This window comes from Crocuta crocuta, unplaced genomic scaffold (assembly GCF_008692635.1).
Source record: "Crocuta crocuta isolate KB4526 unplaced genomic scaffold, BGI_CrCroc_1.0 scaffold445, whole genome shotgun sequence".
NCBI classification, from domain to species: Eukaryota; Metazoa; Chordata; class Mammalia; order Carnivora; family Hyaenidae; genus Crocuta; species Crocuta crocuta.
This window is the reverse complement of record NW_027530847.1, coordinates 3,342,327-3,360,395: the sequence shown is the minus strand read 5'-3', so window position 1 is coordinate 3,360,395 and position 18,069 is coordinate 3,342,327. Positions and strand designations below refer to the sequence as shown.

Below are 18,069 nucleotides of genomic sequence, written 5' to 3'. Positions count from 1 at the left end.
CTGGGGCTGTTGATTCCTGTAACTAGTCTGCTACGGGCGGATGTCAAGCCTCCGATTCCATCTCCCCGCTTTAGGGCCGTGATGGGGAAAACAATGCAGTTCTACTTCAAAAACTCAGGAAGATGCAAAATTGTAGGTATGGGCTAAATTTGGCTTGTGGAAGGTCTTTTGTTTGGCCAACACCTAAGCCTTCAAAACTTTTCTGTTTTGGAGAAGATTCAATGTAAAAATCCAGATTATTTCTAGTTCCTCTTGAAAAAAAAAAAAAAAGAAAGAAAAAAGTAAGGTCTGGACACACCAGCCTGTTCACATGTGATTATCGGCCGGGGCCAAGCACAGCAAGGGGACCAGGCGAGGCGTGCGCTCTCTCAGTTGCCATCCCTGCTGGTGCTGCGGTCTAGTCCTGCTAGCATTTGAAGGCCGGAGGCGTCCTAAAGGCAGCGTGCCCTCGGTTAAGGACCAAATGAGCTCAAGAACAGAAGCTACTATTCATTCGTTTAGGAAACATTTATTAAGCCCTCACTGACATGAGAGACACCGTGCTGCCCACAGCACATTAGGACCGGAGACCAGCGAAGGCAGGCGGGAACCCTGAGTGCGCCGACCCAGGCCCCGCCTTCAGAGGCGGTAGAGGCAGCTCCCTCACCCGTCCCTGGTGCTCCCCGGTGCGGGACTCTGCAGGGCCTTCCTGACTAAAGGGCAGGTGCAAGAGTTTGATAAGCAGCACCCACTCCCCCACTCTGGGCTCCATCTGGGGCAAGTGGGGACAGAGGGGGCCGCCGTGGAGGCGGGGCAGGGGAATGGTGTGTCTGGCCCACAGACGGCTGTGGTGGACTGGGAAGCTCTAAGATTCTGTCTTCATTCAGAGACCACCTGCGAGCCTCCGGCTTTATTCCAGGCCCACGGCACCGCCTGAGAATGCCTCTCTCCTGCAGAGGAATGCGGGAATGAGGCTCCCGACGTGCGGGGCCCATCTGAACAGCAGGCCCTTGTGAAAAGTGCCTGCTGCGGTCATTCTCACACCCCCACAGGCACTGCCCCCACTCAGCACGGGTGGCTGCCAGGGCCTATCAATGGGGCTTGTGTCCATCCAGCCCCGGCAGACACTGGCAGGCGGAGGGCTCCCAGCTGCCATCACAGAGCCAAGCCCACAGACAGAGAGAGGCTTTTCCCGGGGCAGATTCCTGAGGCCCATCTTCCGGCAGGGTGGATCATGTCCTTGCAGGTTTCAAAGTGGGAGTCCTGGGTCCTCCATGACGGCAGGGGGGGACGCTGTCTTAAGTCCGGGGGACGCTGTCTTAAGTCCGTCTTAAGTCCCCCATCCCATTCTGGAATTTCATCCTTTTAAGATGATCTTGAGAGCTTTAAGCTCATCCTGGTTGAGGGGATTCAGGTTAAAACCCTTCAGCTCTGGTTTGCCTGGGGGAGAAAACGAGCCATCAGCCAGTTGGGCCTCCTGTTGTCCAACTCCTGCTGGCCCTGGAGTCAGGCCCAGGAAAGGGGCTTATGCTGCACTCTCGCTGCCACCAAACACTGGGCCTTGAGGTCTGACAGGGAAGGGCCTCAAATTCTGCAACACATTGGACGAGGCACAGGAGTCACCAAGAACCTGCACTCTTGCTGCCCAGAAGCCTCCAGATTTCTGCCAGGCCTGTGCCCAATCTGGAGTGGTTAAGTTTACCCAGAAATTTAGCTCTGACCTTGACCACCTGAGGCCCTCTGAGTGCTCTCAGTCAGAGCTATCCTGCTTCCTACCATGCCTAGGATTTCATGTGAGATACCCAGGCCGTTCCTTGTGCCTGGAAAAGGACTCACGACAGGAATAAGACCCCACAGCCTTCCCTGTCCATCCCATCTCTCGGTGCTACAACCACCATCCCTGCCCACAGCTTCAGTGCCGCTCGCTCGCTGCCCAGGCCTTTGCCCACCTGGGACAGGCTTCCCACCCTGTGCGGCAAAGTCCATGTTGACAGTCCTCTCTCTCCCTAGTTTCCAGTTCCCTGCAGGCCAATACCTTGGGCCTCAAAGAGGCGGTTGACCTTCACTTTAAGTTGTTTGCGGAGTTTCTCTATTTCTTTATCCAGATGATCCTGATCTGAAAAATAAACGGAGTGGGCAAAGGATGAGGTTACAGTGCAGACAGACCCACCCTTCTCCCCTGCCTCCTTGAGAGCAAGGGCTCCTGGCATTTGGGAAGAAGGGGACTTGAGAGACCAACTGAGGAAGGAACTGAAGGCTAGAGAAGGGATGTGATCTGCCAAAGAGGGTCGAGTAAGCCCAGGGCAGGACTGAGCACTAGCCTCTCCGTTCACTGACCTAGTTTCATTATGCAAAGTACCTTGGGCTGCTCAATGGGTGGGGAAGGCAGTATCTGGACTTTAGGTAACCTTCCCATAGTGAAATTGCAGAAAACTCAAACATCAGGCCAGAATGAAGAAGACAGTTGGAAAAAGCATGGCTGAGGAATTTTACAAACCTAATTCCATCAAGGTGAGGGGTTCTTAGATAACAGGACCATGGTAACACGTGACCTAAACAATCAATGGACAGGAGCGCCTGTGTAGCTCAGTCGGTTAAGTGTCCGACTTCAGCTCAGGTCATAATCTTGCAGTTTGTGAGTTCAAGCCCTGAAATGAGCTCTGTGCTGACAGCTCAGAGCCTACAGCCTGCTTCTGATTCTGTGTCTCCCTCACTCTGCCCCTCCCCTGCTCATGTGCTCTTTCTCTCTCAAAGAATAAGCAAACATTAAAAAAATAATAAAATATAAAAAAACAATCAATGGACAAGCCTGCCACTCAAGCTTAACCTAATAACTATGGTGAACAGAAAAGTTTATCTTGCCAAGGCTGACCATACCGGAAGGCGCACTGCATTATGAGAAGTAGAGGCTACAATGCTTGGTGGCACAAACTGCCTGATGTCACCCAAACGACTCCACCTGCTCACGAGGGACTGTGCTGGCTGGTTTGTCTTCCACACAGATTTTCATTCTTTCCGATGGGGGGAAGAAGGCCTTAGCAGCCAGCCTTCTGGCCTGGGCTGTGATTCTAGCACTCCTGGTAAATGAGCAGCCCTAGGCACTCAGGGGCTCTGTCAGCTTATGTGGACCCCTGAGAACCAGCGACAATCATGTCCCAGAACCCCCTAGGTATGGTGACAAGACCATATTTGTGGACAAGACAGCTGAGGACCAGATCCTGAACCCAGGCAAACAACCCCCTTTGAACGCTTAGCCTGAGTGACCTGCGGCCCACCACCCAAGTGCAATGACAACTCTTAATTTTATAACCGTAGTATTCGTGTACATTTTTCAACAGGGCAGCTGGAAATTTCTCTAAGCTCCTTTGCTAAAATATTACTTCAACAGTGATAGGGAGATTCTGCCTTCAGGGACAGAGGCAACCTCGCTGGTCCTCTTGGCATATACAGTTTCTAGGGCCGGAGAAGAGAAAACTGTGCGTCATCTTTCCTTTTCCCAGGTAAGGACCATCTGCAGCTGGACTCTCTGCCTTTATCATGCTTCTGTGAAGAGCCTCCCGGATGGTGGCTGTGAAGATCTGAGCGCACGCTGAGTGCCAGGCAGCAGCAGACCCTGGAGGCTCACTCTCCCCGAAGCTCTATTTTCAATGTAGTCTCTACTACAGGGATGTGAAAAACAGCGCTCACTCTGCCAGGCTCCCTTGAAGCTATGGGTGGCCCATGACTCAGTTCTGGCCAATGAGATGTACGAGTCTCTGAGGAGGACAGTCTTACTTTGAAACAGAAGGCCAGGCCATATAGGGAACAGGCCCTCTGCCCTTCCTGCAGCCTGGCGTGAGGACACGGGGCCTGCAATGACGACACAGCCACCACAAGAATATGTGAGGGTGACCTTGCCGTGGGCAGCGTCCTGGCCTGCCTGCCTCTGGACAGCTGCTGGTAAGGAAAACAGAGCTGGGTTTCCCGAAGCCTCGGCTTGTTGGGTTTTCTGTATTTGTGGTGCAAACTGTCCGTCACTAGAAAAAAGTACTAGTCTAAGTACACAGGCTGTTGATCTCAACTTCACAACTGTGCTATGGAGATGGGTCCCTCCTTTAGGGCTGAGGGAATAACTCAGAGTGGCAGAGCAGGCGTTAAAACCCACATGTGCCTGAACTCTGTAACACAGCCGCCTCTCATCAAATGGCCCAAAGGCTGACTCTCAGTTCTGGGTTAAGACTAGGGCTGCGGGGGGAGATGTGCCCCTGACTCATCCCCAGAAGGCCTTACCTTTCTCAATCATTTCCTTCGTCTGAAGGTGAGGCATCTTGATAAACATGTTCCCGAAGCAAACCATTACATCTTCTGAAATGGCAAATGGTCACTCTTTCAACAAGTATTTTTGAGCACCTACTCTCTTGACAGGCATTTTAGATGCTGACAACACAGTAGAACAAGACAAACTTTCTGCCCTCCTAGAGCTTACGTTACAGTGGAAGAGAAGGAATGAATAAGCAAAGATGGGACTTCTCAGACCCTGATAAGTCTAAGCACTCTGCAGAAAAATAAAGCAAGGTAAGAGGGATGGAGAATGTCAGAGCAGGGAGGAACTTGTCATTTGTTATCAGGTGGCCCGAGAAGAGCTCAAAGATTATGTGACATCTGGGCAGAGATTGCGCAGAGACTTGCAGAAAGTGAGGTGTGAGCCCTGCAGACAGTTGGGGAAAAAGTGAGCAAAGCAGAGGAAAAAGGAACGGCAAAGACCAGTAGTTTGCTTGGGGTGTCAGGAACAGCAAGACCAGTGTGAATGGAGTCAGTGAGCGAGGGGGAACAGCAGAGGAGAGGATGCTGGAGAGTTCAAGGGAGTCTTCCAGGACTCCACCTTTTACTCTGGTGAGATGAGACGCAATGAGAAGGTTTTATGCTTTCTGGTGCACTTTAAACCCTCAGCTCCCAAAGCCCTTCATTATGGCCTGGCCTCTGCCCATCTTTCCAGCCACATCATATGCCCCTCCCTGCTGCTTACTCCATCTTACCCACCTGTCCTCATCTGAAAAGTGTTCATCCCCTTCTCCAACACCCACGTCATGTCCAATTCCTTCCTCAGCTTTCTCACAACTTCCAATTAAGTATCTACACTGTTTTATCTGTAAGAGCACAAGGGCAGGAACTGCACTGTGTTCATACCCCCCACCCCGCACCTTCCTAGTGCCATCGATGAGCCAGCAGCTAACCCCCATCGTGGAGATGAGCGGCTGAAGCCCTGAGCCGCAGTCAGTGTCAGAGCTGCAGCGCTGTCTCCCTCATCTCCACAGGCTGTGTCACACACATGGGGCTTCCTGACTTGTCTCTATTACAAATGAGCTGAAAGCCTCAGGAGGAAGGCAGAACAGGCCTCCAGAGCCACAGTAATGAAACCCTGACTTAACTTACCAGAGAGGCTGAGATCCTTCTGCAGAGCCCGCAGGCCCTCCCGGTTCTGATTCCTTTTGGTGTCCAGATCCACAATCTGCAAAGCACAGGGGCAGGAGGGAACTCAGCTCCTTCTTGCCCCAAACCATCACCTTCCAAAAGACCAGAGGCTTTTAAAACCCAGCAAGACACATGGCACCATTCCTGGGTTTCTTCAAATGTCATGCCCAAAACACACTGACATGTCATGTACTTCTCCGGGTCCGTGAGGACAGTGCTCTGTGCAGGTGTTTTCTCCAGAGAAGGTGCTGGAGGAAAGTCTGCCGGCTACATGGATGACTTATTATTCACTGGAGTGCTCGTTCTCAAGCATTAGGGCATTCCAGAATCATCGCGGGAGTAGAAACTCTCCCTGGACAAGTCCCTTCGGCTGATTCTGACATACTATCAGGAGAAACCCAACATTCCTGGACTGCAGTAGCAGGGCTGGGGATGCTGAGACGGTGCTAACAACACAAAAGCTACTAAGGAAGTAAGGGGACGGCATGGCACAGCATCCTTCTTGAGAGTGCTGGCAAGGGAGCCACGATACCCAGGTGTGAATCCTGTTGCCCGCTTCAAGCTGTGTAATTTCGCCTTCTGAGATATGGAGATATGAATAGCACTTAGCTCATAAGTTACTGAGCCAGGGATTAAATGAGTTAGCACAGTCCTTGACACGCAGTAAGTACTTGGCAAATTTTAATCGCTTCTTTATTCTTAACCATCCAGCACACCCTGATGCAATGTTTCATTTTAATGGGCACTTATCCATCCAAGTCTTCCCCTTCCCGGTAAATACCCGACCAATCATCCAATTATTCTAACTGGAGACGAGTCATGAATCATTCTTCACTCCTCCTCCTCCCTTACCCCCACATGTAACCACATCAAGGCCTACTAAATCCCCAGAACCTACCTCTGACCCATTCATTGTCTCCATCACTGCCACCCAGGGCCAAACCCATCTTTTCAGGCAAGAAGCCTGAAGTGGTCCCTCACAGGCCCCATGCCCCCCTATATCTTGTGCTCCACACAGCAGCCAGAAGAACGCTTTTAAAGCCGAAATCCAATTACATCATCCTCCCCCTTCCCCTCCCCAACAACTCCCTTCAAACACTCAACACTTACATTAGCACAAGACCCAAGACCCAGACTTCCGGGTCAGGTCTACAAGGCCCTCCACGACCAGGGCCCCACTTCTCCTCCAGCGTCCCCACCTGCCCAATCACAACACCACTGCTGTCTCTTCCTCTTCTCCCCTGAGAGCCTGGGCCAAGACTGTGCACCCCTGGTCAGCGGGGCGACGCAGCAAGAACTGCATTTTGGAAAAGATGTTAAGGTAAACCTACCAAAGAGTAATGGCTCAGGATCCGGAGGGCACGGCGAGGGGCGGAGGAAGGGTGGTCACAGGGACTCCCTGGCACAGAGCAGGCGCCCACTTAACACGTGATAATAAATGCGTGAAGCCAGGTGCCGTGACAGGCGTCTGGTCCACCTTACCTACCGCCGCCCCACGTCTGTAGTCACAGCCGTGAGCCCACCAGCCCAGGTCAGCCCCCCGCGAGCCCTCGCTGGAGCCGGATTCTGGGCCCAGCGCACCGCCCTACGGCGCTCGCCGCCAGGCCCCAACCGCCGAACCCCAGCCCCGGCGCCGCGGACGGGCCTCCTACCTGCCGCTTGTCCGCCAGCACCTCCTCGGCGAGCTCTTCCACCTCCACCAGGTACCGAAGCACCCGTTCCGCCTCGGGTGACAGCATGGTGCCCACCCGGCTCCACTCCACTCAGCCCGGCTGCGACACAACTCCTACTCCGTTCGGGCTCCGCTTCGGATGCGCACGCGCACGCGCCGCCCGGGCAGGGCTTCTGGCGGGCATGCGCAATGAAAAGAACTGTGCCGCGCAGGCTCCAACACTCGAACGAGAGCAGGACGTGGGAGGCGGGCCAAGCTTTGGGGGCGGGACTGGAACGCCCCCTGCAGGCCCAGAGAGCGTAGTTCGCGGCGCTGCGTTTTAACCCTCCTGCCTGCCTTCACCTATTGAGCACCTACCAGGTGGGTGCCCGGCAGTTTTAGGTGCTGAGGGTGCAGCAGTGAACAAAACACAGTCTCTGTCCTCATGCAACGTCATCCTACTGGGAAACACCGACAATTCATGACAAAACATGTAATTACATACTATGGTGGGAGTAATACAAATCATTCTTCCCCTGGGGCGCCTGGGTGGCTCAGTCAGTTAAGCGTCTGACTTCGGCTCAGGTCACGATCTCACGGTTTGTGGGTTCGAACCTCGAGTCAGGCTCTGTGCTGACAGCTCAGAGCCTGGAGCCTTATTCAGATTCCCTGTCTCCCCCTCTCTCTGCCCCTCCCTCACTCATGCTGTCTCTCTCTGTCTCAAAAATAAACTATAAAAATTAAAACAAAACAAAACACCAAATCATTCTTCCCTTGTTTAAGGAACACTAAGAAGGAAGAAGGTCCGTGTGTCAAGAGTGGCTCATATTTAATCTCTGACACCTTCAGTTTCCAATGTATAAAATGGGAGTGAGTAAAATTCTCCCTGATTGTGTCTCTGCCAGATCAGAAGGAGGCAGGAATCATTTTAAAAATTCACCTTTCACCAGTATTCATTGAGCCCCTGTCTTGGGCCCAATGTCCAGGGTAGTTGACCTAGACCAGGGAAGGGGCTGGAAAACCATGTGCAATGAACAGCCAAGTGCCAGCTCAGAAAAGAAGTTCTGTAACTGTTAGAAAGCACATCGGTGTGGGCCAGAGGATTTGGAAGGATGTCCAGGAAAAGGCAGGCAGGTGGAACGTGGCTGCCTCTCAGAACTAGAAGATTCCCTAGAGATCTTCATGCCTGAACCCCTCATTGTACAGCTGGAAGAAAAAAAAAAAAAAAAGACAAACCCTGAGGCCCAGAGAGCAGTGAGGACCTTACACAGTCAGCAGCCTCTCCTTTGGGCCCTTGTAACCAAGCCCCTTTATGTCCCTTGCCTTACTTGAAGTTCACAATTTTTGTGCAGATAGGTTATTGCTGCCCATTTCACAGCTGCAAAGTGAGGCCAGGAGAAGCACAAGGCCCTGTGACACAGAAAGTCTAGAACAAATATGTGTCTAGAAGCGTTCTGGTCTCCATACCACAACCTGCTGTGGATCCAGGGGGGAAAAAACAACTCCCCCACCCCAGATTGTGGTCCCAGAAGCCCCAGCAGCACCTCCTCTTTGACTGGCCTTTGGCTTCCTTCAAGTGCCAGAGGCACAGCTAATTTTCCGTGCAGCTGCCCTGCGTGGGGAAAGAAGAAGATTCATTAAGGATTCCTTACTGAGGGTGAATTTGTCGCCAAACCCAAGATGTTTTGTGTAAACACCTTCTGGTTCAGAAACGTAGGCACAGGCCCTATGAAGGAAAGAGGAACATTTGCCAAAGGAGAACCAGGGCTTACCAGGCATCTCTGGGACCTAGACCCCAGGACTGGCTCTCCTCTACCTTGGGGCCCAAAGAGGGCTGGACCAGGCTGACCCCTGACCCCTGCCAGAGGGGTCTGGATGGGGAAGGGTTGGAGTAGGCTCCCAAACTGTGAGTGGCCCCTAGGAGGCACCCCTGGGGAGGGAAGTCATAAGTTTCATTTATGTTTAAAACCATCCATTTCACAAATATTTATTCACTGCCCTGATCCTGCTATAGGGATTCCACCACAAGCAAAAACCAGACATGGTCTTTGCCCTCAGGAAGCTTCCAGTCTGGCAGGAGAGACAAACAACACACACACGAACAGGTAAATATATCATATGTCAGGTGGTGATAAACACCGTGGAGGACAACCGAGCAGAACAAGGTGGAGAAAAAAATGACTTGAGATACGGTGGTCACGGAGGGCTTCTCTGAAGCGGTTGCACTCGAGCAGAAATGTGGAGTGGGCGAGGGGTGAGCCTTGTGAATATCTGGGGGAAGAGTGTTCCAGGCAGAGCAATAGCACATGCAAAGGCCCTGAGATCAGTTTTGTTTGGCAAATTGGAAGAATAGCGAGGCCAGTGTTGAGAGAGCAGAATGAGCAAGGGGAAGGAGGTAGGAGACGGGGTCAGAAAGGTGTAGGAGGCATGAAACAAACAGTTCTATAGAGGGGCTGCGGGTGCCCGGCCCAAACTGGCAAAGCCCTCCCTGGAGGTCACCTGCAGACCCAGCCGCACATGCCCGTGGCTTCCTGCTTCTCTCTGCCCACGGAGTTGAGTGGGGGAATGCTGTTAAGTTACAACTCACAGGAGTGACCCTTAACCAAGAAGAGAGAAGAGTTAGTCACTGAGTACCTCGGCTTCTTTGCCCCTCTGTGGGACACCCAAGAGGAGGCTGCCACAGTCATCCAAGTAGGAGAGGATGGTCAGAGCACTGGGAAGTAACAGGGGATGGGCGGGGCAGGCATGGTGGGGGTATCATGGCTTTTGCACTCACTCCTCCGTGAGCCTGGATTGATCTCACCTTTGCACCTGTGTAACTGCCACACACACCCTACTCATCACCCTGGTGTCACTTCCTCCCAAGGATCAGGAGTCTCCTCTAGGCGCACACAGCTTCCTGGGCGCCCCCCATCCGGTGGGGGTCATCTCCCTCTCCAGCCGTAAGCTCCAGGGGGGACACCGTTATCTATCTTGGTCACTGCTGTGTCTCCAGAACTTCCAACGGTGCCTGGCACACAGTAGGTGCTCAGTCAACGTTTACAGAATGAATGAGAAGACTCAACACGAAGCAGAACTTTGTAAAATCCAAAGTGTTCAAAGAGGAACAGAGCTAACTCCAGGGTAACTAGTTCCGATCCCAGAAGCCTGAACCACCACAAGCTGAAGATACTGCAGGGGATGGGGTGCAGCCTGGGGTGGGGGTATAGGGGTGGACAGGTGATCCCCAACCAGAGGAACCCTGCATGGTCACACTGGGCATGCCCCCAATCTTTCTTTCTTTTTTTTTTTTTAATGTTTTATTTATTTCTAGGAGAGAGAGAGAGAGAGAGACAGCGTGAGCAGGGGAGGGTCAGAGAGAGAGGGAGTCACAGACTGAAACAGGCTCCAGGCTCTGAGCTGGCAGTCAGCACAGAGCCTGACGCGGGGCTCGAACCCACGAACCGCGAGATCATGACCTAAGCGAAAGTCGGACGCTTAACCGACTAAGTCACCCAGGCGCCCCGCATGCCCCCAATCTTTAGGCATCCTCAGCCCAGGCCAAAAGGGACATGGCTGCTGGGACTTCGGTGTTTGGAGGCTGAAACCACCAACATTAAGAGCAATGCTACACCCACTCCCCTGGGGTCCCCCGTTACTGTGCACCCCCTTTGGGTATGTGCCCAGTGACCAGCACCCACTTCTCTCCTTAGGGGGGACTGCCCTCAGGCTGCTGGAGCCTCCTGGAGTGACTTGCCTTCCCCCTAAGCAATGGCCCATCCTTTCAGAGATGTGAAATCCCACCTTCCTCACCCAGGATGCTGGTAGGGGTGTGGGTGGATGACTCCGAGGTGTAATTTGCACTCCGAAGTCCCCCTCGTGGGATCAGGCGGAAGCTGCCACCCACAGGACATTTGCAAGGCCTGCTCGGCTTCCTGTCCTTCCGTGTCCTGCCCTCCTCAAGGTCTATGGCCAAATTCTCCAACACTCCCAACTTACTCAGTAAAAACCCAAGTCCTGGCCACGACCCACAAGACCCTGCATGCGCCGCCCTACCTCTCTGAAGCATTTCCCACCTCTCTCCCCACGGTTTCCCTCTGCCCCACCTTCTGCAGGTCTCCTTCCCTCACTTGCTACAAGTCTTTGCTTAAATTTCACCTTCTCAGCAAGACCTACCCTCACCACTCTATTGTATTAAAAAATGCAAACCCAACCCCTCCCTGTCCAAGGATCAGCTTCCTCTGCTCTAGTTTTTTCTCCTTTTTTTCCCATAACATTTGTCACTTTCCAGTGTGTTATATAATTAACTTCTTTATATTTATTGTTACTCTCCCTCTGCTAGAAAGTAAGTTCCACAAGGGCAGGAATCTTTGTCTCATTTGTTAATGATGAATCCCAAATGCTTAGAACAGTGCCTGCTCCATAGTAGGTGGTGAATAAACATTTTTGAATGAATGAATGAATGAATGAATGAATGAATGAATGAACGAATGAAGGAATGAGGAAAAGAGTCAGGACTCTAACCGGGGCAGATTTTCTCTGAGGCCAGGCTCTTCACACCTGGAGGTGGGGGGTGGGAGTGGCAGATCCCTCCAGGGGTTGGTGACTAAGGTAAGGCGATTGGATTTTGTTCACAGATCAGCGAGAAGCTACTGGAAGGTTCTGGGCAAGCATGGGACATGAGTGGGTTTATTTTGTGAAAACACTCTCTGGCTGTGGGGATGGGACGGACTAAAAGGGAGGAGGGGTACAGTCCAGGGACTGGGTGTTAGGAATGGGAGGGTGATGATGAGCGCTTGGAGAGGCAGCAGGGCTGTGGCTGCCCTGGGGCTGCGAGCAGCAAAAGCCCGCTCCCTGTCCCAATTCTCCAGGCAGCCTGGGTGGTGGCCCCGCGGGCTCTGGCCTGCGAGGAGTCCAGGCCGGGCCTCCCAGCTGCTGACAGCGTGCCCGTCCCACAGATGGACTGTTTGCTCTCCTGGGTGGTCCCCAGCTCCTCCCGCTGCTTCCTTTGCGCCCTTGGCAGGTGGAAGGGAGGCCTCCACTCCTTCTCCTCTCCTGACCCAGAGAATAATCCTTATATTCATACGATCCTCCTCCTCCGTGCCCTCACTTCATCCTCCCACACCCCCTAGTAACACAGAAACCTGATTCCCATAGGGCAGATGAAGACGTCGAGGCCCAGAAAGGGGATGAGACCTTCCTGAGGTCATGCAGCCAGATGGGGACACCAGGTGGGGACCTGTCTTCCTACTCCCCTCGCCTCGATTTCATCAGGCAACAGATGGTCCCATGGCTTGACTTGAAAACTCTTAAGTGACCTCAAAGAGAATGCAAGCCCAGAACATTCCAGGCCTCCCTGAGCTGGTCATTACTGCTACCTTTAATACTAAATCTATTCATTTTCAATTCCGGGAATAGGGTCTTCTTACAGACAATGAAAACATTACTGAGAAGACTGAAGTTCCTTTGGGGTACCCCTTCCCCCATCTCAGTTCCCTTTGGAGTCTCAGCTTGAGTGTGTCTTTTCAGAATTGTGCTATTCATTTAAAGACACAGTCAGGAACCCAGAGAAAATATGGAAGACCACTCTGTGTGTGTGTGGTAGGGTAGGAAGGTGGATGGAGGGCACTGCTCACAAGTGTATCACTCCGTAGTCCATATAGTCTTGGACATTTTTCATTGGCATATTTATTTATTTAGTTAGTTAGTTATTTTCTGAGAGAGAGAGAGAGAGAAAGAAAGGATGAGCAGGGGAGGGTCAGAGAGAGAGGGAGACACAGAATCTGAAACAGGCTCCAGGCTCTGAGCTAGCTGTCAGCACAGAGCCCGACGCGGGGCTCGAACCCACGAACTGAGATCATGACCTGAGCCGAAGTCAGACGCTCAACCGACTGAACCACCCAGGCGCCCCGGTTGGCATATTTAGATCACTCTCCTATTATCTGACTGCTGCAATATTTTCTAGAGTGTATGAGCACCATTTGTTTAACTTAGCTTTCTAAATGAAATTTTACATGTATTTTTTATGCACTAAAGTGCAGAGGGTTGGCTAGGTCCCATTTCTCAGTTCCTAGCACATGGTCAGGAATTAATCTGCAAGGATCCTCTCTTGTTTATGCCATTTCCTCATTTTCCTCCCACCTGCCTCTCAATCCTGGCCTTACTGAAATGCTCTCCACTGTGGTCGATACACGTCCTAAAACATTTGAGATTTATTTTATTTTTTAAGTTTATTTATGTATTTGTATTCTCTGAACCCAGTGTGGGGCTCGAATTCATGACCTTAAGATCAAGAGTTGCACACTCTTCTGGACACCTGGGTGGCTCTGTTGGTTAAGCGTTGGACTCTCGATTTTGGTTCAGGTCATGATCTCATGGTTCAAGCCCTGCATTGGGCTCTGTGCTGACAGTGCAGAGCCTGCTTGGGATTCTCTCTCTGTCCTCTCTCTGCCTCTCCCCTGCTTGCTCTCTCTCTCTCTTTCACTCTCTCTCTCCTTCTCTTTCTCTCTCAAAAATAAATAAACTTTTAAGAAAAGAAAAAGAGTTGCACACTTCTTTTTTTTTTTAATGTTTTATTTATTTCTAGGAGAGAGAGAGACAGCATGAGTAGAGGAGGGCCAGAGAGAGAGGGAGTCACAGACTGAAACAGGCTCCAGGCTCCGAGCTGGCAGTCAGCACAGAGCCCGACGCAGGGATCGAACCCATGAACCGCGAGATCATGACCTAAGCGAAAGTCGGACGCTTAACCGACTAAGCCACCTAGGTGCCCCTGCACACTTCTGATTGAGACAGCCAGAGCCCCAGATATTTGAGATTCTTACAAAATGCATAGTAACTGTTTTCTGTGTTTACTTTTTTTTTTAATCTTAATGAAATCATCACACACACACCCAGAAAAGAACAAATCATAAGTGGACAACAGCTCGTGAACTTTCCAAAACTGAACACGCCTACATAACCAGCGCCAGCAACAGAAGTGAGAGGCCCTCTCCAAGGCCTCCCCACCACTAACTACCCTAAGAGTAACCAGCACACTGACTTCTAACACTGGACATCGACTTTGTCTGGTTTTGAAAGTTAAAGAAATGGGATCTCACAGTGTGTGCTCTTTTGCGTCTGACTTCTTTTGCTCAACACTTTGTTCGTGAGCTTTATCTCTATTATTGTGCGGAGTTGTAGATAGCTTCTGCAATGCTCTAGAGTGCTCCATTGGTGGGATCGCACCCCAGTGAAACCATCCTGCTACCACTGGTGGACACAGACATGTGCTGGTTGCCACATGGGGCTGAGACAAAACGCAGATGTGAGGGGCGCCTGGGTGGCTCAGTCGGTTAAGCGGCCAGCTTCGGCTCAGGTCATGATCTCATGGTCCGTGGGTCCAAGGTGTAATATCTGGGAGTGGAGTTGCTAGGTGTGGCCAGTTTTAGCAGATACTGATAAACTGACTATGTCGTTTTAATCCAGATAAATATTATTGTGCTATAAGTCAGGTTCATTTCCTGCTTTTTTCCTCCTCTCTTCTGATAGCTCTATCCATCTACTCTATGTATCTCTAGTTCCTTGCTCCTGGAGGTCCAGAGAATCAGAGCCATCCCCCCCACACCTGGCTTGTCCTTTTCCTTGGTTGGGGATGCTTGAGCTCCCTTTTTCTCCCCATCAGTACACACAGTGGCACATCACCTTAGTGTGCTGTCGCCTTGTCATAAGGCATGCATACACTTCTTTTCCCTAAATACTGCCACATTCCTTCCCAGATGGCCCTACTCATTTACAGCCCTAGGGGTGATGCATGTCCTCACCAATATTATGCACTACCCACCTTGTTATGGTTTGTCAGTGTGGTGGTGATGGTGGTAAGTAGCACATTTACTAAACAATTCTCCTATGGATGGACATCTGAGTTTTTTTCCATCTTATAAGAAGTGCTGCAATGATCTTTCAGGGACATGTCTCCTGGTATTTGCCTGTGAGCTCAACTTCTTCTTTGCCTCATCTTCCTCCACATTTCTTGAACCCTAGACCCCCAACACACCCTCTTTCTCACCTCTCTGCCTTGGCTCAGGATGTGCCCTTTGCCTGGAATATCCTTTGCTTTCCTTCTCCACTTGTTGAGTGCTTACTCTTCCCTGAAGGTCTCTCTTCCTAGAAGACACCTCTTGCCACACACCTGATTCACCAGGAAGGTTGCTCCCCTTCAGGGCTTCCAGAGGGAATTTGGTCCTTCTTTTCTTCTGACATCAACTACCTTCCTGTTTTGGGCTGCTCATTTTTTGCCACTGTTTTGGCTTTCTCTCTCTTTTTTTAAAAATTTTTTAAATTTATTTTTAGGAGAGAGAGAGAGACAGCATGAGGGGGAGGGTCAGAGAGAGAGGGAGACACAGAATCCGAAACAGGCTCCAGGCTCTGAGCTGGCAGTCAGCACAGAGCCCGACGCGGGGCTCGAACCCACGAACCGTGAGATCATGACCTAAGTGAAAGTCGGACGCTTAACTGACTAAGCCACCCAGCACCCCCACTGTTTTGGCTTTCTCACTAGCCGTGGAGCCCACTGGGGCTAGGGGCTCCATGGACTTCCCTTCAGATGCCTGGGACCCCCAGGAGAGGTCTACTGAACGACTAAGTGTGCCCATGACCTAATCATGTGTTGGAAGAAATTAAGGGTCCTGTCTGTCTGTCTTTCTCTCCCTCTCCTCTTCTTCTTTTACCAACCAGAATCTTTCAGGAGTTGCCCATTCCACTGGAAAGAGGGTGGAACATGGAATCAAGACTTGCCCTGTCTTGGATAGAGACGAGAGGCTCAACTTATCTGTAAAATAGGTCTTGGCGCTCACTCACTCACTCACTCACTCAAAGCAATGGTTATCAAGTGCCTACCCTGTGCCAGGCCCTGGTGACCCACTGGTAAATAGGACAGGTCTAGTCCTGAGTCTGGCGGGCTTTCAGTCACAAGGATAAGATTGACATTCATGCATGTACCATTCCTAACTGCAATAAGGCCCATGTGAAAAGCTCAGAGTCCAATAAGATTATATAGATGGGTGCCCTAACCTAAATCAGGGAGTAGAAGTAAAATAACCTTTCTATAAAAAGTGACATTTGACCCAAGATCTAAGGCTGAGTAAAAATAAACTAAGCAAATGGAAAGGCTATGGATGGAGGTGAGGTAGAGAAATTGTTGCAAAGGCATTGTGGCAGGAAGGAACTTGGAAGAAGCCAGTGTGGCTGAAGCCCAAGGAGAAGGGGAGAGAGATGAGGGATGAGCTTGAATGGGTAAGCCGGAGCTAGGTCATAATGGAGGGCCTGGTGGGCAAAGTGACATTGAAAAGTGGATTAATTCACTCGATAAGTAATTATTGGACACTTTCCATTAGCCTGGAGCTGCCTATACCAGTGAACAAGGCAGACAAGGTCCTCATTCCCATAGAGCTCACAGTCTGGGGGCAGATAATAACATTAAACAGAGGAGGAATGGCTTGTCTATATTTATAGAGGCCCTACTGTGTGCCAGGAAAGATGCTGAGCACTTTCCCCACTCTATCTCGTTTGATCCTTACTACCACACATCACGAAGTAGGATACTCATTTTATTGAAGAGGAAACAGGCTTAGCAAAGTGGAGGGATTTTCTCATATGCAAGGAGCCTTGAGGTTGTATTGTAGTCCATTTTAAAAGCCCTCTGACGGGCACTTTTACTCAACGCCAGTATGTGAGGGATAAACTGCTGTATTCTCTATAGAAGCATCTATCTAAATTGTAAGCACACATACCATTCCATCAGCAAGTGGATTTATTCTACAAAAATCCAAAATAATGTGTCCACAAAGTTATTCATGAATGGATTACTGTAACAGGCTGGGGACAACCTAATTGGCCATGATTCAGGGGCTTGGTGAAGTAGATTATGGTACATCCGTGCAATGGGTTGCTGCAATGCCATGAAAAAGAACAAGGGCACTGCCAGTATGCACAGATATGGAGCAATCTCCAAAAATGCTATTGTGTGAAAAAAAGACAAAGTACAGAACTATATACATAATGAAGCTATCATTTGTTTGAAATGGAGGAAAAGGGTTTAAAGGTAAGTAGATGAGAGAGAGACAGAAAGAGAGAGAGGAGAAAAATTTGCCGTTGATTGCCTCTGGAAAGGGGAACGGATGGCTGCAAGACAAGGTAGGAGAGACAAATGTGTCCCCTTTGTACCTCTGAACTTTGAAAAATTTTTTAACATTGACTTATTTTTTGAGAGACAGAGAGCGACAGAGAATAAGCAGGAGAGGGGCAAAGAGAGAGGGAGACACAGAATCTGAAGCAGGCTCCAGGCTCTGAGTTGTCAGCCCAGAGCCCGACATGGGGCTCAAACCCATGAACCACGAGATCATGACCTGAGCCTAAGTCAGATGCTTAACCGACTGAGCCACCCAGGCGCCCCTGTACTCCTGAACTTTGAACCATGTGATAACTACTCAATAAATAAATAAACACACACACACACACACACACACACACACAATTATGTTTGTTTGAAGGACTTTCAGATTCTATAGGGAAGAAAGTGACATCAAAACAGGGAAAACATCTCAGGATTGTTAAATCCAAAGTGACTTCTTTGTTTTACAAATGAGGAAACTGAGGCCCAGAGAAGAGAAGTGAGGTAACTTGCTCAAGGTCACCTAAGCAGGTAATCAGGCAGGCTCAGGGCTGGCTGTCACCTGAATTACAGACCTGTGTCCTTTCATGTCACAGCTGGCTTGGGATCACCGCACATCTATGTGCCAAGTTCCGCTAAGTGCAGAGGACACAGCGGTGAACAATGTAGGCATGACTGCTGCCTCCGGAGATCTTATATTCTAGGCCAGAAACAATAAGTACATATTATAACAGCATGTAGTGATAAATGCTATGGATGAAAAATAAGGCAGGTAAGAGGATGGAGTGTCAGGGGGAAATTAGCAGGAAAACCCCTCCAAAGAGGCAACATTTTAGAGAAGAGAAAGATGGAGACTTTTGAA

The 18,069-nt window shown here is 50.5% G+C and overlaps 2 protein-coding genes across 3 annotated transcripts in view; one reads left to right on the top strand and one right to left on the bottom strand.

The window, feature by feature from the left end:
- Positions 1 to 492: 492 nt before the first annotated feature.
- Positions 493 to 7,282, bottom strand: PDRG1 (p53 and DNA damage regulated 1). 2 transcript variants are annotated; one of them, XM_077769345.1, is made up of 5 exons: positions 7,083 to 7,276; positions 5,392 to 5,467; positions 4,249 to 4,323; positions 2,015 to 2,095; positions 493 to 1,419 (listed from the first exon to the last, which is right to left on the bottom strand). In XM_077769345.1, the coding sequence occupies exons 1-5, from the start codon at positions 7,167 to 7,169 to the stop codon at positions 1,337 to 1,339; spliced, it is 402 nt and encodes a 133-aa protein (XP_077625471.1). In that variant the 5' UTR covers positions 7,170 to 7,276; the 3' UTR covers positions 493 to 1,336. The 2 variants fall into 2 exon arrangements, with proteins under 2 accessions (XP_077625471.1, XP_077625472.1); XM_077769346.1 differs by lacking the exon at positions 4,249 to 4,323 and having other exon boundaries at positions 7,083 to 7,282.
- A 2-nt stretch (positions 7,283 to 7,284) lies between these two features.
- Positions 7,285 to 18,069, top strand: part of XKR7 (XK related 7) — a 38,001-nt gene continuing 27,216 nt past the window's right edge. The window contains exon 1 of the mRNA XM_077769381.1: positions 7,285 to 7,401. Coding sequence (XP_077625507.1) covers positions 7,285 to 7,401 — 117 coding nt within the window. The remainder of the gene's footprint in view (positions 7,402 to 18,069) is intronic.

Coding starts and splice junctions, on each gene's coding strand:
- PDRG1 (XM_077769345.1), bottom strand. CDS start 7,169: ATGCTGTCACCCGAGGCGGAACGGGTGCTTCGGTACCTGGTGGAGGTG. Junction 4,324..5,391: donor GAAGGATCTCAGCCTCTCTG/GTAAGTTAAGTC, acceptor TTGCCATTTCAG/AAGATGTAATGGTTTGCTTC. Junction 1,420..2,014: donor CCGCCTCTTTGAGGCCCAAG/GTATTGGCCTGC, acceptor TTTCTCCCCCAG/GCAAACCAGAGCTGAAGGGT.